General features: G+C 49.7%; 1 protein-coding gene across 1 annotated transcript in view; it reads right to left on the bottom strand.

The window, feature by feature from the left end:
• The window catches only part of PPP2CB (protein phosphatase 2 catalytic subunit beta), a 28,862-nt gene extending 16,966 nt beyond the window's left edge, over window positions 1-11,896 (bottom strand). Inside the window, exon 1 of the mRNA XM_066574533.1 lies at window positions 11,527-11,896. Within this exon, the coding sequence (XP_066430630.1) occupies window positions 11,527-11,628 (102 nt within the window). The 5' untranslated portion in view covers window positions 11,629-11,896. The remainder of the gene's footprint in view (window positions 1-11,526) is intronic.
• Window positions 11,897-13,873: the final 1,977 nt, after the last annotated feature.

Below are 13,873 nucleotides of genomic sequence, written 5' to 3'. Positions count from 1 at the left end.
CAGATTCTTAGGAAATAGCTAGCAGGTAAATGGTTAACAAGATCAATATTATACCCTGGTATGTACAAGTAGAAGCTCCCACGTACGGTTCCGAGGGCTCGCTAGCAAGGGGAGGAACTTCTCTCTGACTGCATACTTTCGGTCCAGATTGGAATATTAATAAAAAGTCTATGCTACTTGGGTATATAGGAATTACGCGTTCACATAGCGACATACACCTGGGGCGTAAACATATGTTAATCATCAGCGTCATTACATACTAGGCCAATCATGAGTTGTTATGATGGTTTGGGGTGAAGGGGGAGGGAGGGGGTTTGCGCATGCAATTGGTGCGTCAGATAACAGTATATCTGTATCGTACTTCCTTTGAATAAATCAGAAGAGTATTGGGGGTTGACGGATAACATCCATGAGTTCAAATACATATATTCATGCATGAAGCTTCTCATTATAATCTGGAGCAAACCAGTGAAATCTTCTGGAATATGATTTATTCCCATAACACATTACAGAAAGGTTGCGGATTCCGCATCATCGCCTAGATAGGAAGCAGAGATTTAAAAGATATATTTAAAATAATCTGTACTGCGCATGTCCGATGGTGAGCCATGCAGACCATACGCAATACAGCAAAAAGACTTACACGCAGACGCCGACTGAGCAAAGTGTCGGATTCCGCAAGGCGGCCTTACACTGAACGAGTATTGCTGACATTCACCGATTGTGGGAACCCGAGGGCTCGTTCAGTATAATTGCTGCTGGCAGCCGAATGACTGTTCAGTTTCTGCACACGACGATTGGCCCATGTCAACCGGCAGTATGTCATCTACTGTATGAACGACTTTACTGTGGACGGAGGCGGGTACAGGAGCAATTGTCAGACGCTTAAAGGGGTTGTCCTGTGAAAGCAAGTGGGGTTAAGCACTTCTGTATGGCCATATTAATGCACTTTGTAATATACATCGTGCATTAAATATTGGCCATACAGAAGTTATACACTTACCCCCTCCGGTGCTGGCGTCCCCGTCTCCATGGCACCAACTAAAGCTGCCTTCTCCCTGGATTAGACGCGCTTGCGCTGTCTGCCCTCTTCTGTCCGGCTCCGGCGTGCTCGCGCTGCAGAGGTCTTCTGCGCAAGCGCGTCTAATCCCGGCAGAAGGCGGCTTCGGTCGGAGCCATGGAGACGGGGACGCCAGCACCGGAGGGGGTAAGTGTATAACTTCTGTATGGCCAATATTTAATGCACGATGTATATTACAAAGTGCATTAATATGGCCATACAGAAGTGCTTAACTCCACTTGCTTTCACAGGACAACCCCTTTAAGCATCCAACAGTCGTCCCGCGTAAAAAGGGCCAAAGTCTCAAAGTAATTAGGCAAAAAGATAACATTTAAACACTTTAAAATTAACGTGTTGCAGCATTCCAAGACCCACGGCACTATTTACTGTCTGTCCATGCAGCTCTACTACACTTTATTTTTTGCAGGGCGAGCCGTACTTCTTATTGGTACCACTTTGGGGTGCAGACAAATTATTACTTTCTATTCCAGTTTTTGATAGGAGAGATGAAAAAAAAGGGCAATTTCCTTCATGGTGTTCACCACATGGGATGAATAACGTGCCCATTTTTATAGTAGGATGGCGGGCTAGCACAAGTGATACTAATTTGTTGTATTTTTACTAAATTATTTTGTTAATAGTAAGAGATTGTGCAAAATATATAACATATGAACTTTTTTGTTTTACACATTATATTGACCTTGTAATCCTTTGACCGTTTCACCATACAATGCAATACTTCTGTATTACAGTGTAATATGAACATCACTGTTCTCATGTGTGAAACCACAACGTTAAAGCTTATGGGCTGAATGTAGGTGGCCTGCTGAGTCTGGGGATGTAAGCCTTATACTTACTTCCCCCTGGTGTGAACGTTGAAAGTCACCACTCAATGCATTGAACTGTGCTGCTAAGTAGTCCTCCTATTATAAAATTAGAATGGGAGGACTACCCTGGGAAAATAGGGGAGGCAAGTATACCTCTTACATCCCCAGACTCAGCAAGTCACCCACTTTCAGCCCATAAGTTTAGCTTATTAAAGGGGTTGTCCCGTGGCAGCAAGTGGGGTCTATACACTTCTGTATGGCCATATTAATGCACTTTGTAATGTACATCGTGCATTAATTATGAGCCATACAGAAGTTATTCACTTACCTGTTCCGTTGCTAGCGTCCCCGTCTCCATGGTGCCGTCTAATTTCAGCGTCTAATCGCCCGATTAGACGCGCTTGCGCAGTCCGGTCTTCTCCCTGGTGAATGGGGCCGCTCGTGCCGGAGAGCTGGTCCTCGTAGCTCCGCCCCGTCACGTGTGCCGATTCCAGCCAATCAGGAGGCTGGAATCGGCAATGGACCGCACAGAGCCCACGGTGCACCATGGGAGAAGACCCGCGGTGCATCGTGGGTGAAGATCCCGGTGGCCATCTTGCTAAGGTAAGGAAGAAGTCGCCGCAGCGCGGGGATTCGGGTAAGTACTAAACGTTTTTTTTTTTTAACACATGCATTGGGTTTGTCTCGCGCCGAACGGGGGGGGGGGGGGGGGCTATTGAAAAAAAAAACAAAAAAAAACGTTTCGGCGTGGGACAACCCCTTTTAGTTTAAGAATAGGTGACAAATTCCCTGTAAGCTACCCTTACTGCCATAGCAAGCCATCACCAACCTGTGATCGAATCACAAAGGCATTGATGGGCTTACAGACTGGTACTGACCCTGACAACTAAGATGTTAATTGGACAGGATTGGTATAAACGCAGATTCCAACCTTTGTTGCCTGATGAAGGCTGTACATTACAGCTGACACCCATTGCAGATGATGTGCCAACTCATCACAGCCAAATGTCACAATGATGCCTCCACTGGTGCCATATGTAACACCATCTGCTTGCTTTGGAATCAGTCTTCTGCATAAACCTAACGAATTTGCCTCAGGCAAGTGGCACTGGTGGCTCAGTAACAAGTGTAGTCACTTATTCTAACTCTAGTACCTAGCCATCACCACAGAACCACTGGGCGGCTTGAAATAATGAATTTTAATTTAATTTTTTAACATTGTGATTGTACAGTATACTGCACTACTTCAATATTGCAGTCTATTGCGGTTCTGATGCAAACCTATTCAAGTGCTGCCTTTCCTTCCACTGACGAGATGCCCGGATGTTCTGTCGATGGGCTACAACAAATTGTAACCAAGGCTTAAGCAGAGGTTTGTCCCCATAGTGTCACTCCGATGCCACCTTTAGATTTCTACACTGCACGTTGATTCTGAGGCACTCCTCCAGCCTGCTTCTCTTGGTCTGACATTATCGCCGCCTGCATGGGTGGGGCCAATATGAATTTCACAATTACGATGAAAATCAGAATCACACTCCACTGAATTGGCAAAGTTAATCTGCTTGACCGTCCTGCTGTATACTGTAAAAGTGAAGATATGAAATGGGATGACAGTTGTGCGTTCTACAAGTTGTCTTCACGCACTCTTGACAGTCGACGAAACTGAAGTGATCTCTAGGAGAAAGCTAGACAACAGACTCCGTTGTGCCGCTATTCTTCAGTAAGTGCATCTGGGTTGTCATGGAGCTCCACGAACTGCCGATATCTATAAATACTTCTAAGTCAACACAGTATCACATTGATTCTAAGTACGGAGCTTCCCGCCGGGGACAGGCGTGCATTATCTGCCTGTTAAAGAGGCCGCACGACGACATCTCTCCGACTAGGAATAGTAAAGGCAAGAAAGTACCAAGGAGCAAGGCAGAGGGAAACCAGCCGCCTGCCAAGACCAATTCATGAAGAGGAGACCAACCACACTGCTGCTCCATCTCTTACGTAGCCTTCGGCTGCTCCTCCCCAGGTCACGTCGCGGTGTAACATGGGGAGATGCTAAAGACATTACAAGAGGTTCCTCGGTGAGATTACTTAACGGATGAGGGCCAGAACATATGAGTAAGGCCGGGCTCACACGAGTGATGTGCACACGGGTAATACGTGATGAATGGAGTCACATTGGTTTTCATTGAACCATTGACATTTGCAAATATTCATTGCTTATAATAGGTGGGCAAAAAAAAACAAAAACGCAGCATGTTCCATTTAGTTACCTTATTATGCGCGATGGAGCCTATTTTTCTCAATGGGCACGTAATCAACACAGTACTTATGCAATTCCATTGCGTACGTGCGAGGCTTATGCGTGTTGTTGCTAAGCGAAGGAACGGGAAATTTAAACAAAAATGGAAACCAGGAAGACAGCGCATGACAGCGAGCGCGAGATACGCTGTCACTGCGCAGCCCGATTTTGTGGCCATACACAGCGATAGGGTTTGGCTAACCGCCGGCTCCACAGCAGTAAGACGCTGCGTGAAACTGTTTTAACGCTTCCGGTCGTGTGAGCCCAGCCTAATGGGGTGAGCTGCCTACCTTAAAGGAAACCCGTCACCAAGCTATTACCATATAATCCATACTATGCATGTTGAGAAGCTTCCCACATTGCTCTATAATCGTGTTGTACGTGTGCCACTACCGTTACAATATTTTTTTTAGTTTTCCTGCCCGACGCCCCCCGTGTTCCTGATCAACAGGCATATTAATGTCTTTCCTTAGATGCATTGTGGCCCAGCCCGCTGCACTAGCGTTATATCACCGACTGGCTGCGCCTGCAGGAGGCCGGTACGCATGCGCGTTGACACATTACTTGCAGTGTCAGCTGATCGCAGGCATCATCCTCGCAATGTACGCGTTATCCCAGCCAACACTACAATGGTGGGTTTAGACATAATGACGATCATTCAAAAAACAAATAGTTGAAACGATGAACAAGTGAAGTGAACAATAATCGTATAGTCTAAATGAGCGCCAACGACCAATTAGTTGCTTGCTCGTTCGGTTTATATAGCAGTCATTCAGTAGTTATCGTACAGCGAATGTGAAGGACTGAAAGATTTCTCGTTTGAACGAGCCAACAATGTATCTGCCAGACTAAACAGGCTGCACATTGACGGATGGCGTCTGAGAACGGGTGACACTGCCGATGTCCGTTTAGGTTCCAGCGAGCCCAGGAGGATGCTAGTGTGTCGGCGCAGCAGGCTTTGGCATAGCACAATCGTGGGATTTCATCACAGAAAGGCAATTCGGGAGGGGTATTGTCTCTCCTTAAGGAGAGAACCTAGAAGGTGAGTCTTATAAGGCCATGCATGCGCCTCTGGGTAATATGCAAATAAGGGAGATGGCGCTGCAGAGGTATTGTTCCATCTCCCTTATTTGCAGAAAGGGAATTAACCTGTCCGTCCACCAGGATGACGGGACGAGCCGATGCGTCTGCAGGAGGAATCTGACTTCATCTTATTTTAATACATTGCGGTAAAACTTTGGAAGATTGTAAAAGTTAGCGGCGCACGTATAACAATATTACATCACGACATGGAAAGCTTATTATCAACACTATTACATGCTTAGCTTGGCTTGCATAGTAAAAACTTGGTGACAGGTTCCCTTTAAAGGGGTTGTGCCAAGTTATACAGTTACACACACCGATTTCAGGAACAGGGGTCCCAAAGGTCCCTGTATGGATGGAGAGGATGGGCATGCGCACCACCGCTTGATTCATTTCAACAGGAGCGTCAGAAACTAACGCTCGGCAATCTCAGACGCCCCCGTTAAAACAAATGGAGCCGCGTATATTCATGCGGACACCTTGCTGACCCCAGTTCTCGAAATCAGTGGGGGTCGTAGGGGTCAGACCCCCACCAATCATTAAGTCATCTTCAATTCTGTGAGTAGGAAATAACTTTATAACATGACACAATAACTTTATAACATGGCACAAACCCTTTACAAAGGAGTATGCGGACAGATATTTTCTTCAAATTCGGTTAGAACCAAACCCCAACCCGATCTGCTAGTACCTGGTCCTTCATGATCCTCTGCTACCTGCTGCGGTAGCAATGATGTCCTGAGACGGAGGACAGTTGCAGGTCATACATATCCTGGAGGGACTACACAACGCATGCGCAGTGGTGAGGACTACTTCCTGTGCTCACACTGCAGAGCATAAACTCTGACTTTATGAAAGGTACAGCACCTAGGTAGTTAACCCAGGGCTGCACTTAGTTTATGTTGCCCTCAAACAGTGCAACATAAATTTGGTGAAACATTCCCTTTAAGATAGCCAATGCCCTATTAAGTGATATTGAGTCATAGTGGAGACTTCCCCATTCAGGACCCATTGAGCGAGAACAGAGACAAGCCCTGTAAGACAGACAACCACCATGGTAACCCTGTCAGCATTACTTGGGTGACCAACAGGTTAAATGGCTGCCAAGTATTGTACCATCACACCTGCATTGGTTTCTAATTAAAAGGGGTCAAGAGACAACCCAATCATAAATCACAGAATTGTCCAATGCTCATGTTTTCCTTATTCCCCATTTTTGCTGTAACTGTAGGCAACACGTGTCTCCCTCCACTCAGGTCCTTAGTTTCACAGTCCCGTTAGTTTGCCTGACTGACCCTGGTTCACCAGCCTGCGGTGTATTGGAGCACACTACAAGCATAGAGAGCAAACTGCTTAGTGTACCTTTACTCAGCGCAGATTTGCTGCAGGTCTGCAGCAAACTGTTAACTGTGAGCGCACCCTATAGGGGTTTGCAGGACTAAGATATTAGTGGCCTATTCTCAGGATAGCTCATCAGTTTAAGACTGCTGGGGGTCCACCACTCGAAATTCCTGCCGATCAGCGGATTGATAGGGTGCCGCACACCCGTATCATATCTTGCATCCAAGATAGAGGCGGCTCAAGATGTGATACGGGCGGTCAGGGAGGCTCTAATACCCTGTTGGGCTACCTGTAGCTTGGATACTAGATGAGATGCAGGCGGGCTTGGAGGCTCCAGTACCTTGTTGTACCGCCTCTAGTACCTTGTTGTACCGCCTCTAGCTAGGATAGGTTGATGTAATACGAGGGGCATGGAGTCATACAGGTTCCACATGGTATACTGCAGCCTATCACTTCACATTTACTGTAACAGCCTCTAATTCGTGCAAACTGGTGGTCTGTCAAAGTTGGTGTCCCAGGTGGTCCCATACATGTTCTATTGGTGATAAATCCGGCGACCGGGCAGCCACAGAAGTATGACAATGTTGTGGGGGCTTCCTATGACCCCCTTGTGTGTGCGGACGAGCATTACCCTGCTGACTCTTGGAAGCCACCATGAGGGGAACATATGTGACTGCAGGATGTCCTGAACATATCGCTGAGCTGTCATTGTCCTTCATGTCATGGCTGTCATATGTGATGGCCCCCCCAACCATCACACCAGTAGGGGGCAGTGTGCCGCTCCACAGCAAAGGCAGGATTGAGGCGCTCACCCAGAGGTCACCAGACATGAACACGGCCGCTGTTAGCACACAAACTAAACCTGGATTCATCACTAAAGACAACCCGGTTCCACTTCAGTCCAGTTTCATTGTTTACAACCCACTGCAAACAGAAGCGACGGTGGGTGTCAAAGATAGAACACGTAGTGGCCGCCGTTAGACCAAATGTCCTTCAGCCAAATGGTTCTGACAGACACAGGTGTGTAACGATAGCGCCCCCTGTCCCTGGATGGCGGACAATGAAACAGTTGGAGCTGCTGGTGCTTGTTGGACGATCAGACGCTTCTCTGTACTGGTGGTCTGTCGGGGGTCCTGAGCCCGGTCACCTTAGGTGTTCTCAGGCATTCACTGGTCCCAACACCTCTTAACAGTCTGGTCAGAGGTTCCTTTCTACTGGTGATCTGTCGGGTGTCCTGAGGCCGGTCACCTTATGTGCCCTCACACATCCACTGGTCCCAACACCTCCTTACAGTCTGGTCAGACGCTCCTCTCTACTGGTGGTCTGTAGGGGGCGTCCTGAGCCCGGTCACCCTGTGTGCCCTCACATATCCACTGGTCCCAACACCTCCTAACAGTCTGGTCACATGCTCCTCTACTGGTGGTCTGTAGGGAGGGGTCCTGAGCCCGGTCACCTTGTGTGCCCTCACACATCCACTGGTCCCAACACCTCCTAACAGTCTGGTCAGATGCTCCTCTCTACTGGTGTTCTGTCGGGTGTCCTGAGCCCGGTCACCTTATGTGCCCTCACACATCCACTGGTCCCAACACCTCCTAACAGTCTGGTCAGAGGCTCCTCTCTACTGGTGTTCTGTCGGGTGTCCTGAGCCCGGTCACCTTATGTGCCCTCACACATCCACTGGTCCCAACACCTCCTTACAGTCTGGTCAGAACGGCCAGTGTGGACAATTCATCGATACGACCTTCCAGCTTCTCCCATCCCAATAATGCGCCGCTCTCAGACTCTGGTAACGGATGAAATCTCTTCTCTGCGTCGTAGAGGCGTCTAGTGGTCAACAACCTCCACACAAGCGGCAGAAGGTCACTACACACAAGGAGCCTTCAAGAGCCTTTTATAGGCCAAGGGGGGAACCACTTTTAGGGCCTCCGGTGACAAGATCGTTCATCTAATTACCACAACACTCATCATTTGTATATCTGCCTGAGATGGAACTGCTTGCCGGGTTGATATGAAGAGTATGGTGTCCGAGTACAAGCAAGATCAGCAGATATAAATGTTAGCACTTACAGAAGCACGCTGGCCCCAACAGCTTCTCGGGAAGAGAGTTGGACCCCCATCAATCTCTTATTTATGGCTTATCCTGAGACTAAACCATCAGTTTATAAGACCCGGATAACCCCTTTAAAGGAGATGTCCCGCGCCGAAACGGGTTTTTTTTTTTTTAAACCCCCCCCCCCGTTCGGCGCGAGACAACCCCGATGCAGGGGTTAAAAAAACCACCCGCACAGCGCTTACCTGAATCCCGGCGGTCCGGCGTCTTCATACTCACCTGCTGAAGATGGCCGCCGGGATCCTCCGTCTTCATGGACCGCAGGGCTTCTGTGCGGTCCATTGCCGATTCCAGCCTCCTGATTGGCTGGAATCGGCACGTGACGGGGCGGAGCTACACGGAGCCCCATAGAGAAGAGGAGAAGACCCGGACTGCGCAAGCGCGGCTAATTTGGCCATCGGAGGGCGAAAATTAGTCGGCACCATGGAGACGAGGACGCCAGCAACGGAGCAGGTAAGTATAAAACTTTTTATAACTTCTGTATGGCTCATAATTAATGCACAATGTACATTACAAAGTGCATTATTATGGCCATACAGAAGTGTATAGACCCACTTGCTGCCTCGGGACATCTCCTTTAAATACATAGTGGAACTGTTGTACTTCTCCCAATGGGACGGTCACTGCAGTCCTCAACCACTTTCTTTGCTTCTTGTTTTTCCAAGAACACTTCACCAAAAATAATGTGATATTCTAAAACTATGAAACCAAAACGTAACGATAACGATTAATAGGACAGCCTGTCCGCAACGCCGGCGCGGTCAGACCGAGAAATCGCTCACTTTGTCATTCGTGAGCAGCCCCTCGCTCAGCACCCGTCGGGGCCCTCTGTTACGCGAGTGATCTTTAGGCTGATAGTTGGCCCCTATAAAGGCCCCCTAGGGGGATGTTTACACGGAGCGGAAATACTGCGGAGTCTGCGTCCAAAACAGAGCCGAAGTCTGCACCATTGGTGCGCATTCTGACTTGAAATTAGATGCACTCTTGCAGCTGATATCAGGATACTGCGCTCCCCTCATCTCCGAAGTCAGCACTTCCCTCACCCGGCAGCCGCTAGTGAGCGCAGCGCCAATGGTCAGCTAATGCAGTAGTGACCGGGGGTGCGGCAATCATTAAAGGCTGCCAGGTGCCTAAGGGGAAAGGGAAGAACCGCTTTACTCATTCTCTTCCAGGAGGAATAACCAGAGTGTCAGTGCAGAGTTGCCGAGAAGAGATGAAGTCACACGCAGTCGGTTTGTTACAACTTCTGTGTACGGTCGGGTGGGACCTCCAGAAGTCTACGTGCCTCTCCTAGAACCTCATACATGTGAAGGACGGGTGGGGGAGGAATACTCTTACCAGTACCAGTGTCCTTGTTGGGTGGGGTTGGAATACTCTTCCCGGTACCATTGTATTTTCAGGTGGAGGTAGGATGTGGATGGTCTTACCGGTACCATTGTATTTTCAAGACACGTGCGTGTGTGCGTAGTAAGGTAGGGAAAAACTCTTACTGGTACCATTGTATTTTCAGGTCGGGGTTCGGGACATAGGATGAGATGTGGATGGTCTTACTGGTACCATTGTATTTTCAAGACGTGTGTGTGTAGTAAGGTAGGGGAATACTCTTACTGGTACCATTGTATTTTTAGGCCGGGGTTCGGGACATAGGATGTGGATGGTCTTACCGGTACCATTGTCCTGTTTGGGAAGGGTGGAATACTCTTCCCGGTACCATTGTATTTTCAGGTCGGGGTTCGGGACATGGGGTGGGATGTGAATGGTCTTCCTGGTAACCTTGTATTTTCAGGACCGGGGTGTTTGGAAGTGGGAGAAACTCTAACCCCAGTACCATTGTATTTTCAGCTGGGGGGGTTCAGGGCATAGGATGCGATGTGGATGGTCTTACCGGTACCATTGTCCTTGTTGGAAGGGGGGGGGAGAAATATTCTTCCCGGTACCACTGTATTTTCAGGTTGCGGGTTCGGGACATAGGATGGGATGTGGATGGTCTTACTGGTACCATTGTCCTTGTTCGGAAGGGGGAAGGGGATACTCTTACCAGAACCATTGTATTTTCAGGTCGTGGTTCAGGACATGGGTGGGATGTGAATGGTCTAACCAGTACCATTGTACTTTCAGGACCGGGGTGTTTGGAAGTGGGAGAAACTCTAACCCCGGTACCATTGTATTTTCAGCTGGGGGGGGGGGGGTTTCAGGGCATAGGATGCGATGTGGATGGTCTTACCAGTACCATTGTCCTTGTCAGGCGGGTGGGGGTGCCCTTACCGGTCCCCCCGTATTTGTCAGGCGGGTGGGGGTGCCCTTACCGGTCCCCCCGTATTTGTCAGGCGGGTGGGGGTGCCCTTACCGGTCCCCCCGTATTTGTCAGGCGGGTGGGGGTGCCCTTACCGGTCCCCCCGTATTTGTCAGGCGGGTGGGGGTGCCCTTACCGGTCCCCCCGTATTTGTCAGGCGGGTGGGGGTGCCCTTACCGGTCCCCCCGTATTTGTCAGGCGGGTGGGGGTGCTCTTACCGGTCCCCCCTGTATCTGTCAGGCGGGTGGGGGTACTCTTACCGGTCCCCCTGTAATTTCGGGCCAAGGATGGAGATGTAGGGGATGAATACTCTTACAGCGGCCATTGGGACAGGGGTTGAGAGGAGGTTGACTGATCAGACCCACCTGTCATACCTTTATGGCATTTCCAACCAGGATGGCAGGGACCCCGATCCCATATTAGTCAGCGCCCCCCAGCGGCCGCACGGGGATCACACGACGGCCCCGGCCGCACCGCGTCCCCCCGCCGGCCCATGTGGAGGGCAGCGCGGCTCACCTTCTCGCACAGGGTGCGCACTTGGCTCTCGTTCAGCTGCTTGCAGTCGTTGAGCTGCTCGATCCACTGGTCCAGCTCCTTGGTGAACGTCTTGTCCTCCATGTCCGGCACGTTCCCGGGACACAGAATACGCCAGTCACTCCGTCACACCCGCCGCCGGGCACTGCTACGGCTACACGCCCGGGCTGCTTTACCAGCAGAGGAGGCCGCCGCACCGCTGCGTCGTTGTTTCTTTCCTCCGTCTCATTCAATCTCGCCTTCACCCCCCACGGCCGGGAGCGAGCACCGAGGAGGGGGCTGTCAAGGTGAGCGCGCACGAAGACGCTGAACGGAGCGAGAGGAGGGCTGAGGGCGGCGTGCGCGCTCACGAGGCCTGCTTGGTAAACATCAGGAAAGACGTATAAGTGCCGGGAGCGCGCCCGCAGCCGAGAAGGGGAGTGGCGCCTCACGTACGGCGGTCCGCATATAACTAAATTCCACACCACCTCCACACCGTTCGCAAACGGATTGGGTGTTTGGATTAACTCAACCACGGTGATTGGTTATTTGGGTTGGCTGATACACGGTGATTGGTTATTTGGTTTGGCTGATTCACGGTGATTGGTTGTTTAGGGTGGCTGGAGTAGAGGTGGTGTGGAATAGGGATATATGCTGGGAGTGTGGGACGCATGCGCACTGGGGAATATTCGTGAGGCAAGCCTTTTTTTCTTTTTTTTTTTTTTAATTTAAAGACGCACTTTATTAACACTGGCAAAATGTTACATTCATTCCACAGTCAGGCCTAGTTGTTATGGTGACCAGATTGGGATCCCTCTGGTACATTACATGTACATCAGGGGGGCACAAGCTGGTTTGTTATGTGAGGGCCGCATTGTTATGTTGTTTGACTTCAGGGGGCAGCAATAAGGGGTACATTCACATGGCATATTCACAGGTCAAAATACGCCGTTGTCTTGCGTTTTTCCGCTTCCAGGCATTCCTTTTAGGTCACTTTCACAAATCTCGTACGAATATGAACCCCACCGCGGCACACATGGCAGCCTGCCCTATCTTTGGGGCTCCCTCACAACACATCGCCCATTGTTTTCAGTGGGGTTGGAAAGCATCGCACAGCAGGCAAGGGGCACGCCAGATTTTCCCTTGAAAACAATGGGCAACACTTGCCAATCGTAACTTCCCAGAAGTGATGGCAGGCATTTTTGACACAAAAATGCCTCGCATTCGGAGGGACATCGCACGCGTATGATATCGGGCTGATATTGTGCTCGGCCGTCTGTAGGAAGCCGTACGTAAATACATAAAAAGCTCAAAATATGCAGCAAATACGCAGGTGAGTTTTTTGCGCATATTATCACACACATTGATTTCAGCGGCCGCTACGGTGTGTAATACATACCAAGATCGGACATCCCGCGTATTTTTATTATGGAGTCAAATATTGCATGAGAAAATAACCTGCTGTGAACGAACCTATTGAAATGAATGAGTTCTATTCACTGCGTATTACAATCCAGCCACGTGGCTGAGCCCTTAATCTGTATTAAAGGGGTTGTGCCACGATTCCAGATGGATGGACCCCTGCCGGTCTCAAGAACCAGGGTCCTGTGTCCCTGGTGCTCCGCACTACAGGGTTACTGCGCCCCCCGAATGGTGCGCTGGCACTAGTGCTCCACTCACTTTCAGTGGGACTGGCGGGATACCCGAGCGGCACCAACTTGAGTATTTCCACCAGCTCCCTTGAAATGAATGGAGCACTGACCGTGCATGCTCATGCAGCGCTCCCTTCATGCTGCAAGGGGAGAATTGATCCTCGCAGTAAGGCCTCGTTCACACAGCCGACATGGCATTGTCGCAAGAAAATCGCAGTGAAAGCGCATCACTGCGCTTTCTCACGGTGATACTGCGGGTTTTGTAGCGCTGCAAAGTTGCACATGCAAGGTTTTTTTTGGAGGGGGGGGGGACTTGAAAGCCCTTCCCGGAAAATAAGCCCTAGCTTAAGAATTTTTTTTCTTTTAAAAGTATACATCGCCTAGAAGCGCTGTCCAGGGCTCCTCTCCAGCTTCTTTCCGATTTCCCGCACTGGTCTTCATCTCTTATGGCTGGGAATTGAAAAATCCCCGCCTCCTGGAAGCGCTGGCTGTGATTGGCTGACGCTTAGCCAATTATAGCCAGCGCTTGATGAATGATTGTAATTGGTTCATCGAGCGCTGGCTGCGATTGGTTAAGCATTAGCCAATTAGAGGCAGAGCTTCCAGGAGGCGGGGATTTTTCAATCCCCGGCCAGAAGAAATGATGAAGAACGGTTCCGGGGACCAGGAGGAAGCTGCAGTGGTGCCGGATAGCGCTT

Source organism: Eleutherodactylus coqui, chromosome 7 (assembly GCF_035609145.1).
Source record: "Eleutherodactylus coqui strain aEleCoq1 chromosome 7, aEleCoq1.hap1, whole genome shotgun sequence".
NCBI lineage: Eukaryota > Metazoa > Chordata > Amphibia > Anura > Eleutherodactylidae > Eleutherodactylus > Eleutherodactylus coqui.
Note: the sequence above shows the minus strand (reverse complement) of the source record. Positions and strands in the feature narration are given on the sequence as shown.